Below are 19545 nucleotides of genomic sequence, written 5' to 3'. Positions count from 1 at the left end.
GAAAAATTTAATGTGTAACTGGATTGAAAACTGGCTTAATAATCGTACCCAGAGAGTGGTGGTCAATGATTCCTACTCCGAATGGTCCCCGGTAATAAGTGGTGTACCCCAAGGGTCAGTACTGGGCCCTCTTCTGTTTAACTTGTTTATTAATGATATTGAGAATGGAATTAACAGCAATGTTTCTATCTTTGCAGATGACACCAAGCTTTGTAGTACAGTACAGTCTATGGAGGATATGCAGATGTTACAGGATGACTTAGACACACAGTGTTTGGGCGTCCACTTGGCAAATGAGGTTCAATGTGGATAAATGTAAAGTTATGCACCTGGGTACTAATAACCCGCATGCATCATATGTCCTGGGGGGAATTACTCTGGGAGTCGCTGATGGAGAAGGATCTGGGTGTACTTGTAGATAATAGACTACAGAACAGTACACAATGTCAGTCAGCTGCTTCTAAAGCCAGCAGGATATTGCCATGCATTAAAACAGGCATGGACTCACGGGACAGAGATATAATATTACCGCTTTATAAAGCTTTGGTGCGGCCTCATCTGGAGTATGCCGTCCAGTTTTGGAACCCGATTCATAAAAAGGATGTTCTAGAGCTGGAGAGGGTACAAAGACGGGCAACTAAACTAATAGGTGAATGGAGCATCTTAGTTATGAGGAGAGATTAAAAGAATTACATTTGTTTAGTCTGGAGAAGAGACATTGAAGGGGAGATATGATTAATTTAAATATATAAATGGCCCCTACAAGAAATACGGGGAAAGATGTTCCAGGTAAATCCCCCTCAAAGGACAAGAGGGCACTGCCTCCGCCTCAAGACAAAACTGTTCAATCTCCGGAGGCGACAAACCTTCTTTACCATGAGAACTGTGAATCTGTGGAACAGTCTACCGCAGGATCTGGTCACAGCAAATACAGTAGAGGGCTTCAAAACCGGCCTAGACAAGTTCTTAGACCAAAATAATATAAATGCATATGTATAGAACCTATCACCCCTCCCCCTTTCCCTGTATCCATCCCCTCCTTGGTTGAACTTGATGGACATGTGTCTTTTTTCAACCGTATTAACTATGTAACATCTGGACACAAGAGGCCGCTACCTTCCCTCCAGCATTGCAGAGCACAAGTGACGTTAATTGGGCAGTGTCAGTGTCAAGACTGAGGAGTAAGCCTGAGGAGGACAATGCTGCGACCTGCAGCAGGTGAGTTTCCTCCCCCCCCCCCCCCTTTTTATTTTTTACTTTTCCGTTTTTATAGCCAGGAAACTCCTGAAAGGCTTTTGGATCAGTGTTTACAGCCTTAGGGATGCATTCAACCCTTTAGCCACCAGTAATCAAATGCCACACTGTTCGGAAAAATTCTAGCGTGTTCAAGGTTAAGAAAGAAAAAACAACAAACATTACAGTTTTTCTTTGCATTGATTCCAAGTTTGGCTAAAAAGAATTTCGTTTTCTTAAGCCCACCAAAAGACAACAGCGAAGATTCACCCTAGAGAGAAACAGTAACACCTCTCCAGGAACCACCTCAGTAAGTAAAACGGAAATAAATGCTGTCATGGTGGGCATGGTGAACACAAAATTATCAGTAAGTCATAATTCTATCTTAAAGGGGTTATCCAAGATTAGAAAAAGCAACGCTACTTTAGAGCAAAATTAGCACCACCCCTGTGAATGAGACTAAGAAAACAATTTTCAGGGAAAGGCGCTTTACTGAGATATCTGTTAAAGGCACAAAAGGTTTTTATGCAAGACAGGAGGAAGTGAGGTTAGACTCCTGATTCCCTTCTGTTAACCTAGTGACAGGTCCTCTTCATATACCATTAAAATAGAGACGACCCAACCAATCACAACAAACAGTCAAAACAAAACCTCAAATGGCCCAAACTACACTGGCAGGCTACAGTCAGCTGCATCATGCATCAGCATACCTTTTCACCTTTCAGTATGCCAATGTATACAAACTTGTTTTTGCATAATGTGATTAGCAAATTCTTTCGGAATAATGCCAACACATGAGTAATATTCTAGCAGCATATTTTTTTTTTATCCCAGCTTTGCTGCATCCATACATTTTGAGTCTTTTATTGTTACTGTTTCATGTGATCCGGTCACACCACCAGTTAGAGGGGTATTCCGGTCAAATAAGATAATACAATTGTAATACAATTACAAAGTAAATGACAAGTTACATTACTTTGTGACAGAGTTATTACCAGTCCGGCTGTGTTCCTCCGAGATGGTAATAAACTTATCAATAGGAGAGGAGGAAAATGACTGGGAAGTGACCCTCCTAGTCTCCTACTCCCTCCGTTGCACCTCCACTCCCCTTTGCAGGAGACGGAGGTCACATGCCCTCCACCGTGCCTGGCTTTGTGAACAGAAGGCTACATTTTCCTGCAGTCTTTGCGGTGTGCATTCCATGTCTGCATCACACAAGGGGCCTTGCATAGTAAAGGGACGGTTCCTAGACCATGCCCCTTATGCTGAGGGTATAGTGAGGGGCGTGGTTTAGCAACATCCTTCGCTATACCCACAGCATAAGGGGCATGGTCTAGGAACCGTCCCTTCACTAAGCAATGACCCATGTGTGATGCGCACATGGAATGCACACCGCAAAGACTGCAGGGAAATGTAGTCTGACAGTGGAGAGTGAAGACGAAAGGGCAAAAAGACGGGTAAGACTGGACTGGAAAAGGTAAGAAAAAACATATAGAACATCAGAGAGGCAAGTATCTGCTGCTTATAAAACCTTTCTATTTTGGGGGGCTGGAATACTCCTTTAAGAGCGATTTGTAGCAAGGATATCAGTCTGTTCGAGAAGAAGATCTTCCTGTGAAATATAAAGGTTACATCAGGACCTATCAGATTCCTCCTGGCAGTTATGAGACCCCTCTCCACTAAATTCTGACCTTCCTGTTCCCTTGTATGTACCCCATGCCTCAAAAAATGCTGTCATTTTCTGATATCTAAACTTCATTTGTCTCAGGCAGAATGTAAACCTGCCTGAGACAAATACATCTATCCTAGCATAATAAGAAGGGAAATACTAAACGGGCAGACTAGACAGAACCAGTGGTCTTTTTATGCCAACAATCTTCTATGTTTCTGTTGAATAGATCATTTATTCCCCAGAGTCCAGAAGTGAGAATGAATCCAAAGAATGATTGGCTGCAGTGATTAAACCTCCCAGCTAAGGGCCCGTGCACACTGAGTAAAAGTGGCGGAATTTACAAGCAGAGTATACGCAGCGGACTCCACCTGTCATTCTGCCTATCCTATTGCTTCAATCAGGTTTGTCTTGTGCGTCTGCTCTGCCCTCAAAGAATGAACACTGCCTCTCTGCTATTGGCTGACAGAAAACCATCAATTCTAACAAAGTGTGATACAAAAACTCAAACTAGAGTCTAAATTACTCTCTCTATCCTACGCTATACAAGTTTAAAAAAATTTGTCAAAGATCTTCTCTAAATATCTAAACAATTCTATAAAAGACATTTTTAAAATCATTGCATTTCTATTTTAAACTGCACTAAAAGTTACTATGCATTTGTTACTGGCACAAATTCATAAAAAGGATGTTCTAGAGCTGGAGAGGGTACAAAGACGGGCAACTAAACTAATAAGGGGAATGGAGCATCTTAGTTATGAGAAGAGATTAAAAGAATTACATTTGTTTAGTCTGGAGAAGAGACGTTTAAGGGGAGATATGATTAATTTATTTAAATATATAAATGGCCCCTACAAGAAATATGGGGAAAAGATGTTCCAGGTAAAACCCCCTCAAAGTACAAGAGGGCACTGCCTCCGCCTGGAGAAAAAAAGGTTCAATCTCCGGAGGCGACAAGCCTTCTTTACCATGAGAACTGTGAATCTGTGGAACAGTCTACCACAGGATCTGGTCACAGCAAATACAGTAGATGGCTTCAAAACGGGGCTAGACAAGTTCTTAGAGCAAAATAATATAAATGCATATGGATAGAACCTATCACCCCTCCCCCTTCCCTGTATCCATCCCCTCCTTGGTTGAACTTGATGGACATGTGTCTTTTTTCAACCGTATTAACTATGTAACTAGATGTAAGTGATTGCATTAGGCTATTATATCGCTTTCATTCAAAGTACAGTACAAGCTGGAAGCTACATCATAATATAGACTGTACAAAGCATCACTACAATATATGGACTCCAGTTATTTCCAGTAGGCTAGTTTTATCATCACAGTGACAAGTGACAAAAGTAAGCACCACCTGCAAATAAACTTTGGAATCTTTCCTGTTTGCAAAGCCTATTTACCTGTAAAGGCAAAGCAGTTCATCTAACGCTTGTTCTTTCAGACAAGGTCAAGTCTGGGTTACTGCCAGTTCTGGTAAAGGGAATTTGTCAGGAAAATGTCACATTTATATAAAAGAATACATATTACTTGGGGAAGGTTTTTGAAAATGCATGGCCTGCTTTTTTTTGCCTTTTACACAAAGGAAGACTTAAAAAAAACACACGACATTTCAGATGTTTATGTGCTTTGGAACACTGCATTGTAAAGGGCTCGTGTTCAGACTCAGCACGACATTCAGGGTCATACTGGTCGACTACACAACCAGAAGATTCCATGGTAGATCCAGGCAGTAAAACCATAAAGAACCCCTAATTAACAGGGGTATTCTCATCTCAACTAACAGTTATGCTAGCAGGACTTGTCGAGTTAAAGGACAACTCCCACAATTTTTTTTTAAGCTTATTTAACACACATTACAAAGTTATATAACTTTGTAATGTGTAAATAAGCGGTCTGGCCCCCTTCCCTCACTTTCCGTCCCCCCTCCCACCCCCACCCGGCAGCCTCTTCTCTCCTGTGAACCCAGAAATATGGGAGATAGCAGGACGGCGTCTGGAGGTGATAAGACACGAACAGCGGGCAATTTGAGTGGCGATCGTCAGCGGAGGGATGGCGAGTATGGAGTGAGTGTGTGTGTCTTTTTTTTTTTTTTTGGCAGGTCCTGTTTGAGTTGTCCTTTAAGGATTTCTGTAATTTTATTGCTTTTTTTTAAGCAAACTTGCTTCCTTATCCCAATATGCACCTCCTTTCCTCCCATTGTTCACAGCACGTTGTCTAGGTTACAGACCACCACTCTGCTCTAAAAACAGTAGTCTGGCTGGAGTATATATAGCTATAAAGTAAGCGTATAGATATATACACTGTATAATATAATTATATATATGCGGTTCAGGGAAGAAACAGAGTGCTGCACCTCACACCTATGGATGATACTAGTGCCGCTAGGCTAAAATAAAAAACACATCAGAATTTTGTGTATGAATTGATCAAGCCATACTGCCCCATGTACCTCGTGCCGGTATCTGATACACATGGGTCCCTACACTAAGTCCACACCGTGCCAGTCAGTGGCCACCAACCCCGCAGGCGTGCACACGGGGCAATATGGCTTGATCAATTCATATACAGACACTCTGGTGTTGATTTTTAATATAGGCCTAGCGGCATTAGTATCAGCCATAGATGGGATGTGCAGCCGTTCCACTCTCTCCAGTTCGTGTTTCACAGTTCTCCCTCTCTGAACAGCTAGCACTCCTTTATAAGACCCACATGACCAAAATTAGCAGGATATGTCTGTGCTCACATGTCTAGACCCTATGTCTTCCCCATTCTGTGAGAGCAGCAATGGTAAGTGTAGTACCATATCCATACTTGTGTCGTTTGGGGGCAGCCTTCCCCGCCGGTGGTGCTGGCTGGGTTTTGGTGGGGCTTTTTGGGTCTGGTCCTGTGACATTGGGGTTGCAGGGCCGTTCCATGGCCTCCCTTCCCTGCATGTGCACGCTTTGCGGGGTTGGCGGTCGCTGACCGACACGGTGTGGAGTTAGCGTAGGGACCCGTGCGGACCAGAGGACCTGCGCGGTGGTACACGGGGCAATATGGCTTGATCAATTCATATACAGACACTCTGGTGTTGATTTTTAATATAGGCCTAGCGGCATTAGTATCAGCCATAGATGGGATGTGCAGCCGTTCCACTCTCTCCAGTTCGTGTTTCATAATTATATATATACTATAGCTATATGTATACCAAACAGACTACTGTTTTTAGAGTGGAGTGGTGGTCTGTAAAATAGGTAACAAGGTGTCAACAACAGCACGTAAAAAGCAGCATATCAGAAGGAGGCAAGTTTGCTAAATTAATGTATTTGCTTTGATGGATCTGATACGTCATGGTGCCGCAGGGCGTGTTCAGAGCGGGGTCCCGCCGGGACCCCGCTCTGAACGGCACCGATCCCGGCTGCAATCTGCAGCCGGGCAGTGCCTCTATTAGCCGGCGCGGGTCCCGTTGCCGCGCCGGCTAATTAAGCCCTTCAATGCAGCTGTCAAACCTGACAGCTGCATTGAAGTGCTTCCCTCCGTGCATCCCTGGTGTCTAGTGGCACGGATCTCCCCCCCCCCCGCGATGCGATCGCGGGGGGGAGATCCGTTCTTCTGCCCGTTCCGGGCCTCAGCGTCGGAATGACGCTGATCCCGGCTCGGCAATAGGTTGCTGTGGCATAGCATAGCAATCTATGACCGATCTAATGGATCTTTGCTGTGTATATACACAGCATTGATCTCTATGAGAGATCAGTGCTATGTATATACAAGCCCCCCAGGGGGGCTTCTAGTGTATGTAAAAAAAAAAAAAGTAAAAAAGTGTTTATTAATAAAAAATCCCCTCCCCTAATAAAAGTCCAAATCACCCCCCTTTTCCCATTTTATAAATATAAATTAATAAATAAATAAATTAATAAACATATTTAGTATCACCGCACACGTAATCACCCGAACTATTAATTAATCACATTCCTGATCTCGCACGGTAAACGGCGTAAGCGCAAAAAAATCCCAAAGTGCAAAATTGCGCATTTTTGGTCGCATCAAATCCAGAAAAAATGTAATAAAAAGCGATCAAAAAGTCGTATATGCGCAATCAAGGTACCGATAGAAAGAACACATCATGGCACAAAAACTGACACCTCACACAGCCCCATAGACCAAAGGATAAAATCGCTATAAGCCTGGGAATGGAGCGATTTTAAGTGACATATATTTGTTAACAATGGTTTGAATTTTTTACAGGCCATCAGATACAATATAAGTTATACATGTTATATATCGTTGTAATCGTAACGACTTGAGGAACATGCATAACAAGTCAGTTTTACCATAGGGCGAACGGCGTAAATACAAAACTCCCCGAAATCAAAACAAATTCGTTTTTTTCAATTTGACAGCGCAAATGATTTTTTTCCGGTTTCACAACATATTTTATGGAAAAATTATGCCTGTAATTGCAAAGTACAATTGGTTTCGCAAAAAATAAGCGCTCATATAAGTCTCTAGGTGAAAAAATGCAAGCGCTATGGACTTTTAAACATAAAATGGAAAAAGCAAAAGCGCTGAAACGAAAATTGGCTTTGACCTTAAGGGGTTAAAGTATAAGGCTATGTTCACACTACGTAAGTTTTGTAATAATCACTGCCATTGTAACAACGGCTGTGATTACTATGGAACTTACGTAGTGCTGCCGCTATACACTTCGGCCAGGATTCCTAGGAGCGCCACAAGAAACAGACATGTCAGTTTTCTGCGGCTGCTATCCACTGAATAGCGGCTGCAGAAAACCTATCATTGCACACATTGTGTGCAACAGGGAATTCAGATGCGGGTGTGCACGGATGTGCCCGCATCCGAATTCAGTGGCAGTGAAGATCATCCGTCTGGTACTGTAGTACCGGCCGGATGATCTTCACTGCCACTGAATTTGGGATGATCTTCTCTGATACCGGACGTTCAGTGACCCGTCCGGGTCACAGAACGGCCGGTGTCTTACTCTGTGGGAACACGGCCTAACTGTGTTAAAATAGGAGTAGCAATTTAGGGTAGCTTCACACATACCATATTCGCTGTGGATTTCATGTGAGTTTGCAGCGAAATCCGCTGTGAATCCTGGTATAGTGAAAGTCAATATGGTTACATACCCACAGCGGAATGAAAATTATGTAACCCGGCCCCTTTAACCCCCCGCAGCATACATTACCTGCTCATCATCAGGGCTGCATGTGAGACTCCTAGCTCCCGTCTGTCCTGTTCAGCCAATCAGTGCACGGCAGCACTGAATGGCTGAGCGGGACCAAAGGGAGCAAGGAGCCTCACACACAGCCGTGGTGCCGAGCAGGTAATGTATGATCCGGGCCAGGGCTGCGGGGTTAAAGGGGCCAGGTTAAATACTTGCAGCGGAATGTTAATTCCACTGCGGGTATGTAACCCCGTTGAACTTCACACTACCATGATTTGCAGCGGATTTCACGGCAAACTCGCAGCGTGAAATCCGCTGCGAATCTGGTACGCGTGACGTTACCCTTAAAGTAAGCATGCACATGCTTTGTATAAATGTAGCATGCTCTCTACTGTGTTCCTCTTTACTTGGATTTTGGAGCGCATATACATACTGCCACATTAAGGGCGCCTTTACACAGATTTATCAGACAGATTTGTGAAGCCAAGGAAAAGACAATAAACAGGTCATAAAGGAAAGATTGAGATTTCTCCTTTTTCTTAATTCCATTCCTGGCTTTGGCAGATAAACCTCTCTGTGTAAAGGCACCTCTACAGAACACCATCCCATAATAGTGTTGCAGAGGTGTCGACTGAGTACAGGACTGTGATTTTTCAGTGAAGCTATTAATCACAGCATTTAAGTGGGTAAACGACCACCATCGGTCATTAACGGTGAGTGCTGGCCAATAGCAGCCAGTACTCCCCAGGTATGACTAGCTCGGGTTGTGTCGCAACGCCCCACCACTCATGTGCTGTGCATGTAGGGCACAGAGCAGTAAGGTGTTAAAGGAGGTCAGGCTCCCTTACTACAATCATATATGATTTGCTTTGAACAGCTGTGCCATTTCAGAATAATCAGAGCTATAACTTCAGAGGAAATGGGGCTTCAGGACAGTCGCTGGTGGCTTGACTAATAGATCTCTTCCTATCTGTGTATAGGGAGACACAGATCAATAGGGCCAGCAAGGGTGGAGAAACCTTCTCAAAGGCTCAAAGCCCCTTTACCGAACAAAGTTATAACAGCAGCGGTGGGTAAATCACTGTGATAAGGGAGCCTACCCCTGTGCTTGCTGCCCCTCATTCAAGCAGCATGAAACTAATGATTGATTTTAATCTTTTAGGGTACAAACCCACACACCGTATACACAGCAGATACGCAGCAAATACGCAGCAGATTTGATGGGGCAGATTTGATGCTGTGTTCAGTTATTTAGATCTAATCTGCTGCGTGTTTGCTGCGTATTTGCTGCGTATCGCAGCAGTAAATACGCTGCTTATACGGTGTGTGGGTTTATACCCTAAAGGAAACCTGAAAGTCAACATATGCACAAGATTTATTAAACCGCCCATTTGTAGAGTGTTCCTCTAAAGATTAGACAGTTTTAGTAGATGCCCAAAGTATTTCAAATCCACAACAGGTTCCATAATACCTATGGATTTAAACTTACCCGCTTAATAGAATATTTTTGTGGATTTTTTCAAGTGTGAGCTTGAGATTTTGGAAATCTCAGCCACTTTGCTGCTTCTTTTTAATGGTAATGGTAATTTTATTCACATACCAAAAGCCAGTCTTATTATTTAACTGCATATGAAAACACAGGACTACACTTTCCTATATAAAGGGCCACCTTAATATATATATATATTTTATAAACAGTTGGGCCCAATGCAAAAGTATGCTACTGTAAAGGCTTGAACACTGCATGCACAGAGCGTTATACTAAGAAACATTGGTGTACTCTGAAAATATTAAGAAGCCCAAAGGAAAGGGACAAGGCTACTTCTAAAAACATGGACTAGTGCAGCAGTACAGTGTCACCCAGCCCCATTGAACCCAAGGTGTCTCACAAACATTTATCATGTTATCATTACCTTATGTTTTTTTCACTGACTCAATTGCATTTAGATCATAGAATCCTTTTAGTCTCTCCAGTTCTAATCATTTTGTGAAGAAAGAAGCATGCAGACTGACAAGTTTCACACTTGATCATCTAGTGCAGTTATTTTAGTAGATTTGGTGCATCCAAAGTAGCTGTTGGCCAAACATTGTCCTGACAGCAAAAGAGTTCAAAGGGTTTATAGAATATTTGCTGTGCACGGGAACACTGCAGTTTTTAATAGCTTATCTCCAATAAGTTCTTGAAGTAAGAGCTTTCCTGGTGCATGCACTGAATGTATCTATGGACATCACTAATGGTGCGTTTACACAGACAGATTTATCTGACAGATCTTTGAAGCCAAAACCAGGTACAGACTATAAACAGGGATCAGGTCATAAAGGAAAGACTGGGATCTATCCTCTTTTCAAATCCATTCCTGGCTTTGGCTTCCAAATTCTGTCAGATAAATCTTTCTGTGTAAACGCACCCTTAGCTGCATCCATTATTGATATACAACAAAATCTTACATTGGAGAAGGCCATCAAAATACCTTAGACAGTCACAGCAGGACACATTGTGAACATAGCCTTAAAGGGCAACCTCAGCAGCTGTATGTCCTACATATTTATGTCTATGACATACAGCAGCTACTGTAAGTACTGGCTGGAGTTGCCCTTTAAAGACCCCAAGCCCTGTTCTCTGCTGACCTAATGACCAGGGTACCTGGGTACATGAAATAAACCTGTGTTTTCTTTTTCCTCTAGTGATCTCTTTCAGTTTTACTACAGCAAATGCTTTTATGCAATTTGGATACTAGTGGGGTATTTTTGCAATGAAAACAGTCAAACAAAGTGGAAAAAGTTACAAAAAAGTTTTTGTAAAAATGAATGGAAAATAAAATTGTAAGATTTTACTGAATGTAAATTGCCAGCCATTTTTCATTGAGTTCAACAAATGGATTTAACCAACAAAACACAGTAATCACTGAACTCAAGGAGAACAGTGAAAAAAAATTCCAATGAAGTACTCAATCAAGAGTCTCCACTGATGCCCCCCAAAATTTAAATATGCAAAACAAGAGTCCGTGGAGCCTCAGTTACGAGTCTCAAAACACGGGATAGCCAGATATCTCTAGCCTGTTGCCAACGGGGTGCCTCCATGATGGGGAGAGCACCACACCACCCTGATAAATAACCCCTTAAGTCCCACTCGGTTGCGAGTATTGGAACATAGACAGGGAAACAACAGGGTGGCCCCTTTTGTCAATGTCTAACTCAAGGTGCGAGTATTGCGATCATGACAAGGGCTTGCAAAGGCAGGCTTCCACCCACAGACAGCCGTTTCGGGGTTTTTGCCCCTCGTCAGTGTGGGGTAGGATTCTGGCTAGTTGGGGCAATAAAAATCAACCAACAAAACACAGTAATCACTGAACTCAAGGAGAACAGTGAAAAATACTCGCAACCGAGTGGGACTTAAGGGGTTATTTATCAGGGTGGTGTGGTGCTCTCCCCATCATGGAGGCACCCCGTTGGCAACAGGCTAGAGATATCTGGCTATCCCGTGTTTTGAGACTCGTAACTGAGGCTCCACGGACTCTTGTTTTGCATATTTAAATTTTTGGGGGCATCAGTGGAGACTCTTGATTGAGTACTTCATTGGAATTTTTTTTCACTGTTCTCCTTGAGTTCAGTGATTACTGTGTTTTGTTGGTTGATTTTTATTGCCCCAACTAGCCAGAATCCTACCCCACACTGACGAGGGGCAAAAACCCCGAAACGGCTGTCTGTGGGTGGAAGCCTGCCTTTGCAAGCCCTTGTCATGATCGCAATACTCGCACCTTGAGTTAGACATTGACAAAAGGGGCCACCCTGTTGTTTCCCTGTCTATGTTCCAATACTCGCAACCGAGTGGGACTTAAGGGGTTATTTATCAGGGTGGTGTGGTGCTCTCCCCATCATGGAGGCACCCCGTTGGCAACAGGCTAGAGATATCTGGCTATCCCGTGTTTTGAGACTCGTAACTGAGGCTCCACGGACTCTTGTTTTGCATATCAACAAATGGATTTACCACAAAATTTCAGCAGAAAATCTGCACAACAAATCCACATTAAGGGTGCGTTCACACCTACAGGATCTGCAGCAGATCTGCAGCAGATTTGATGCTGTGTTCAGTTATTTAAATGAAATCTGCTGCAGAAAATCAGCTGCAGATCCTGTAGGTGTGAACGCACCATAAGGGTACAAACCCACTTGACGTATTTGCTGCGTGAATCAGTCTTAAAAATAAGCAGGCAAAACGCAGGTTGGCTTTATACGATTGTTCTGCGTTAAAATACGCAATTGCGTATTTTTGAAGCGTGAAGCTTGTTGTTAGCAAAGCATCAGTTGTTAACAACCTGTGCAAAAAACGCATGTAGCTTCACGCTTCAAAAATACGCAATTGCGTATTTTAACGCAGAGCAATTGTATAAAGCCAACCTGAGTTTTGCCTGCTTATTTTTAAGACTGATTCACGCAGCAAATACGTCAAGTGGGTTTGTACCCTAAGGGTGCCTTCACACCTACCGACTCGCAGCGAGTCGGCTAGGTCCTGGCAGATCACTGTCAGTACATACATGCAGCGGTCTGAACGACCGCTGCGTGTATGTAAATCTGCCGGCCGCTTAAAGGGAACCAATCACACAAAAATTGGCTATAAAGTTAAGGAAACGTGCTGGTAGATCAGCCAGCACACTTCCTAACCATCCCCCTGTCCCCTCCGTCCCCTGTACATAAAGCCCGCAAAGTTAGTTTATTAGTCTCCCGGGCTCTATGCAAATTACCATGTAAGTAGTCACGGTGGGCGGGCGGCTTCTTCAAGTAGTCCGTGTCCTGGGCCGGCTCCGGCGCTGTAATCACACCCCTCTGGGCGTGTGTAGAAAGCGCCCCATGGTGACGTCATTAGGGGGGGGGGGCGGCATTGCACGTCGGCCTGGCCGACGTCTTTACTAAGCTGCGCATGCGCAGTACTGTGGGTGAAGCCGCTGCTGTACTACGCCGCGCAGGGCCGCGGCGTCTTCTCCGGCTGCACTGTGCATGCGCAGCTTAGTAAAGACGTCGGCCAGGCCGACGTGCAATGCCGGCCCCCCCTAATCACGTCACCATGCGGCGCTTTCTACACACGCCCAGAGGGGCGTGATTACAGCGCCGGAGCCGGCCCAGGACACGGACTACTTGAAGAAGACACCCGCCCACGGTGACTACTTGAAGAAGCCACCCGCCTACCGTGACTACTTACATGGTAATTTGTATAGAGCCCGGGAGACTAATAAACTAACTTTGCAGGCTCTATGTACAGGGGACGGAGGGGACAGGTTAGGGGATGGTTAGGAAGCGTGCTGGCTGATCTACCAGCACGTTTCCTTACCAGGGCATCACACTGATTGGCCGGGCGCGAGAGCAGGACGCCGGGACCCCGTGAAGCGAGGAGGTATGTATACAAAGCGGAGCGGGAGGCGGCCGGCATAAGAAGGGGTCAAGCGTCCGGCAGATTTACATACACGAAGCGGTCATTCAGACCGCTGCGTGTATGTACTGACAGTGATCTGCCAGGACCTAGCCTATTATTAACGCTGCGAGTCGGTAGGTGTGAAGGCACCCTAAAGGTGCGTTCACACCTACAGGATTCGCAGCAGATCTGCAGCAGATTTGATGGTGCAGATTTGATGCTGTGTTCAGTTATTTAAATGAAATCAGCTGCGGATCCGCAGCAGAAAATCAGCTGCGGATCCGGTAAGTGTGAACGTACCCTAAATCATGTTTGGTGAGAAAAATCTGCTGCGGATTCTGTAGGCGTGAACGCACCCTAAATCATGTTTGGTGAGAAAAATCCTGCTTTGAGTACCTGAACTGTCAAATAAAAAAAATAAAAAAACCCTGTGGCAACACTTCCCTGGTTCCCTGCCAGTCTCTGTATACCTGGGTTCCAGCAATGATGTGGCCATACATAAACACGTCATCGCAAGTGTACAGAGTGTGTGAGGGGACCAGAAAAGTTTCACCACAAGGGCACAGGAGATCAGGTATGTACAGCATTTATTATAGATAGAACTAAGCATAAACTTTTATCTGGACTTGTAGATTTTGCTGTGGATGCACTAGGCTTGGCGAGTGTTCTTCTCTTTCCTACTGAATTCAATGGGTAAAAAAAAAAAAAAAAATGAAAATCGATTTCCATGCAGAAAGTTCTTTTTTCCTAAATCTTGACCATACATATTGTACGGCAATACATGGAATTTCCCTGTACAAATTCACATGTAAAATATGAAGCAATAATGGTACATTTGAACATATAGATTTAAAAGGAAGAATGACCTAATCCACATTCAAAACCAATGATTTCCAGTCACTAAAGTATGCCCAGCTGCCAATGTCCACCTGTGGATACAAGTTCAGCTATAGTCTTCCCAGAGATGCAATGCTACTTACTAATGTGGCACTTAGGGAAACTACAGGGACATAAATGTCAACCTGTTCTGGGGACTGTCTGGCTTTATTAAAGGGGAAGGGGTCTCTATATTATTTCCAATGTTAACATTTACTGTATGTTACATTACTTGTACGCTGCTGGATGATTCAATCAATTTTCTATAACGTCATTCTGTTGGTGTACACTCAGATATTTAAAAAAATTGTCACAACATAAATGTACCATAAGCAGATTTTCTTGGAGTTATGAATACAACTAGCAGCAGCAAATGTTACACAATGACTACTACTGAGCACTCCTGTATCAGAGCCAGTGCAGGGAGCGATGGCGGGAGTCCACAGTTTTTCCAGAAAATTTACTGCCATTAGATTTTCAGCTCTGACACCCCTAAGGGTGTTATTACATGGCCTGATGGGGGCCCGATAATAACTGTAAACGAGTGCTGATCTGCTAAATCGGCGCTCGTTTACTGGGCCTATTACACGGCCCAATAATCGTTTAACAAGGGCTGCATGGACATTGTTACCGATGTCCTTGCAGACCTTGCTTAAAGTGTATACATTACCTGTCCATGCTGCAGGGTTCCTCTTGCGCTCAGCCAATCAATGGCAGCGGTGGTCCCGGCCTGTGATTGGCTGAGCGGCATTTCAGCTCAGACAGGCTGCTCTGAAGCTGGAGCACGCGGGACCCAGGGAGAAGCGGAGCAGAGTAGCCTAGACAGGTAATGTATGCACTTTACATATAGTCAGCCGCGCACCGCTATTACACATAGCAATGCACGGCCAGCACCCAACAATTATAGGTTCAACCTATATCAATGATGATCGTGGTCATTGGCTGACCGTTGTGTTTATTACACTGAGCGATAATTGGCCGTATAGGGCCGATTATTGTTTCGTGTAATAGTACCCTAGTGAACATACCCTAAAGGTAACCTGAAGTGCTTGAACACACAATGATGGCATACATCCTCAAGGCCCTATTACACACACAGATTTTTCTGACAGCAATCTGACAGATCATTGAAGCCAAAGCCAGAGAACAAGTCATAAAGGAAGACTGAGATATCTCCTCTTTTCAAATCTATTCCTGGCTTCTGTCAGGTATGTGTGTGTGTAATAGGAGCCTAGGTAAGCAGCTGAGCTGGCCAAGCACAGTGGGTTATGCTGCTGCTGACTGCCTCCACTCACACCTGATATAAGCAGCTCACAGCATTACCAGCTAATAAACTCCAATAATCGGTCCTAAGAACGGGACACAAAGTCAGTAGAAGTAGTGAAGCCGCCAGCAAGCCAGTATATTACACGGCCGCCATTGTGCCCAGTACTCAGCCCTTTAGCACGCCGAGCAGGGCTGATGATACATGACACTCCCCTCTAGCGCCCCCAGTGGCCGGGGCAGTACTGCAGAGGCTCTGACCTACAGAGGACACGTCCCGCGCATATAACTGCACCAGAAGCCAGTGCGCTCTCCTCCTCCTGCCCGCCACATAGAGCGCAGCAGGCGGGGAGCGCGGTGGCCGAGCAGCCCGGGTGTCACAAGTGTCAGTCCCACATCCAGCAGCAGGCCTCCGCACGCCACTCCGGGAAAGAGAAACGGCCGCCGGCAACACACTGCCACCCAGCCGGCAGGGAAGCGCCGTGCCCAGAGCCCTGACTACTCACTCCGGAAGATAACTGGAGGAGAAGGAGCTCCACTTGTACACGGTATAAGACAGCACTCTGCTCTCCGCCGCCATCTTGTCAGCAGGAAGACAGGGGGCGGGGCTCGGCTCTTAAAGACACAGACACCGGTGGGCGGGCTGCGTGACAGATGACACACGAGGTGAGCATGAGGGGAGATGTTGACACTGCCCCGTACCGGACAGTACGTGAGGTGGCGGCAGCAGCTCCCAGTCCCGCCGGTACACGGTGGCTGTAGGTAAGGTAGCGATATTACCCCGTGTGTGTACGGGGCTCAGGCACGGTGACCGGCGCTCATCATCTACACAGGGAGCATGACGTGACTGACCACCATCTCACTACAGATTCCTGCCAGGCACCTGAGGTGGGCACATTGGGTGGCATCTGCCCTGTCCATCAACAAGGTGAGCTAGGTGGCGCTGGTCAGGCTTCAGCTCATCCCGGCGGGTACTACATCTTCACGTCTGCTGGATACACTGCTTTCCCTCTGGTGGAAAATCCACACGAAATCTGCAGGGAAATTGTCCTGCAGAGCAGATCCATTGGGGATACTTTCCATTGACTTTAGAGTAAATCCACCGATTACTTGCAGAAGAAAACACTTTGTGAGGCTATGTTCCCACACAGGATTTGTGCTCAGTATTTTTTAACCAAAACCAGGAGTGGATTGAAAACACAGAAAGTCTCTGTTCACATACTGTTGAAATTTAGTGGATGGGCGTCATATAATGGTAAAGAACGGCCATTGTTTTAAAATAACGGTAATTACTTGTCATTAAAGAGGTACTCCGGGCAGGGGTTATTTTTAGGGTATGGCCGGGGAAGGGGTGGAAATAGAGGCCGCCGGTCACTTACCTCCCCGGTTCCAGCGCCAGGTACCGGATTGCATGACGTCTCAAGGCAGCTCAGCCATTCAGCAGCTGAGGCGGGACCCCGCTACGAGCGCTGAATTGCTGAGCTGCCTTGAGACGTCATGCAATCCGGTACCTGGCGCTGGAACCGGGGAGGTAAGTGACCGGCGGCCTCTATTTCCACCCCTTCCCCGGCCATACCCTAAAAATAACCCCTGCCCGGAGTACCTCTTTAAATGGCAGCCATCCACTCAATTCCAACAGTGTGTGAACATAGCCTTTCTGTGTTTTTCAATCCGCTCCTGGTTTTGGTTGAAAAATACTGACCAAATATACTGTGTGGGAACATAGCCTTAGGGTGCGTTCACACGTAGAGGATCCACATCAGATTTGATGCTGTGTTCAGTTACTTAGTTACATTGATGTCAAATCTGCTGTCATGTCAATTCTTTGAGCAGACAGCCGCGGCGCTCCCATAGGGAAAGTGTCACATTGAAGCAGGTGGGATTTCGACGAATTTACTCCATGCGAACTGGCTCTTAAATGTAAATTCTTGACATGTCTAGTGTTGAGTGGACCTGTCAAACTGTTTGGTTTAATTTTCTGGGAGTCATAAGGCCCTATTACACAAAGTGATTATCGGAAGTATTTGGCGGATTATCGGCCATTACAGCCGATAATCTCTTTGTGTAATAAAAGGCAACGATCAGCAAACATGCATAGTGTCAGCTGATTATTGTCTTTTAACATCTTTCATCATGCTGAAAAACGAAAGACAATGATCTGCTGCCGCTATCACCTATGGAGCCCCTCCGCACTTACCCGCTCGCTGTTGGTGCGTGTAATAGCGCTGGGAGCGAGGAGCAAGCGAATGCTGACCTGACAGGTCGATGCTCACTTGTTCCCTCTGATGGCCCAGTTTAATAGGGGATATAGGCTGTATCCATGTTTTCCTGGCAGCCCTAAGGTGGCATCCAACTTCTTCAGCCACAGGGAATCAGTAGCCAAGTGTTCGGGTTCAGAGAAGGTTGCCGAACCTTCACAGTTTGATAGGTCTGCAGTTTGACAGGACTATAATATGTGCACCACAGGTGGATTTCAGTCAGAAAAATGTTCATTGTGTAGATATTTCACAATTCTCATCCACATTGCTGGTCCTGTAATGTGGAGGAATATGGTCTGTTGTTGCCCATTACAACCAACCACAGCACTATAACCCCCCCTTAAATATCTCAACAGAATATTCTTGTGCCAAGCAAACTTGAAAGCTTCAAATGCAGCCAAAACTCTTGTGTTGCCTCACTATTATACAAATTTTATATATAACACCACTAATGATGTTTTCTGCATCACATTATATATTAACTTTGAATCTGAATGTGTGATCTACCTGTAGGCTGCACAATCCAGACACTCAAGAACAGAATCAATGAGGACTATGACAGGGTTTCTTATGGATTCCTCCACAGTGTTTCAAGACAACCGGCTTTCATATCATGGATATTGGATTAGTTAGCTCCAAACACCCATCCCCTTCGAGTCTTATAGGGAAGGTCTTTTAACCTTGACCCAAATTCACATACGTGTACATCTGATGTTGCTACACACTAGTGCAATCCCACATACATGTACGTGAAAATACTGCTGTGCAGCTCTTACCACACTTTCCATGCAGTCCTAGGGCTGTAGCTTGTATCATCTTCTGCCACCGGAGTCAAATGCCAAGTGTAAGGCACTCAGCACTTACTGTAATTCTGCTCATCTGTACCTATAAGATCCTAAAATGTAAAAGGACCTTTACCAAATTATGCCTAAATTCAGTAGACCTATTGTAAATGTGAATGTTTATTTCATTTGTGTTGTGCGGCTATTTTAGTTACATGCAGAAAATGTTAACACTAGAACAATGCAGCAGATTGTTCAACTTTATGATACTTCAGATTTTTTAGCGAAGAAAGGGTTAATGTATCAAGCAAAATTTACCACTAACATGAGGTATATTTTGTCAGGAGAAAACATTCATAGGAGGACTTGGATAAGTTACGTGGCGCCGACACGGGAAAGGCGGTGCCACGGTCCGTTTTCCGGACCGAGGCCCGGTTCCCGTGCACGGCACCGTTCTATGCACCAGAACCGGCCGGTGCTCAAGCACTGGAGGTAGGACCGCCCGCCCCAGTAGGAGGGAATTCCCTCCCCTGTATGACGCGGCTCCATTCATTCTAAGGGAGCCGCGTCATGGAGGGGAGAGAATTCCCTCCCACTGGGGGCGGGCCGGCCTACCTCCAGTGCTTGAGCACCGGCTGGTTCTGGTGCATAGAATGGCGCCGTGCACGGGAACCGGGCCTCGGTACTGAAAACGGACCGCGGCATCTGCTTCCCCGTGCCGGCGCCGTTCGATCCGTGGGTTCAGGTTAAAGAGGATGTACCTGGTGGTACATCCTCTTTAACGTCAAAAGTGGAATTAAGGGGTTAACCATTACAGTTTCTCCTCCAGCAATATCTTGTTACATATTGTGGCATGCCTAAACCCTGTCTATGTCAGTGCACCACTT

General features: G+C 45.2%; 1 protein-coding gene and 1 long non-coding RNA gene across 3 annotated transcripts in view; one reads left to right on the top strand and one right to left on the bottom strand.

The window, feature by feature from the left end:
- The window catches only part of MKLN1 (muskelin 1), a 54103-nt gene extending 37687 nt beyond the window's left edge, over positions 1-16416 (bottom strand). The window contains exon 1 of the mRNA XM_069979059.1: positions 16125-16416. Within this exon, the coding sequence (XP_069835160.1) occupies positions 16125-16198 (74 nt within the window). The 5' untranslated portion in view covers positions 16199-16416. The remainder of the gene's footprint in view (positions 1-16124) is intronic.
- Positions 15954-19545, top strand: part of LOC138798560 (uncharacterized) — a 48398-nt gene continuing 44806 nt past the window's right edge. For both annotated transcript variants that reach the window (XR_011364101.1, XR_011364102.1), the window contains exon 1: positions 15954-16546. This is a non-coding gene — a long non-coding RNA (uncharacterized lncRNA). The remainder of the gene's footprint in view (positions 16547-19545) is intronic.

The sequence above is a fragment of the Dendropsophus ebraccatus genome, chromosome 1 (genome assembly GCF_027789765.1).
Source record: "Dendropsophus ebraccatus isolate aDenEbr1 chromosome 1, aDenEbr1.pat, whole genome shotgun sequence".
In the NCBI taxonomy this organism is placed as follows: domain Eukaryota; kingdom Metazoa; phylum Chordata; class Amphibia; order Anura; family Hylidae; genus Dendropsophus; species Dendropsophus ebraccatus.
Note: the sequence above shows the minus strand (reverse complement) of the source record. Positions and strands in the feature narration are given on the sequence as shown.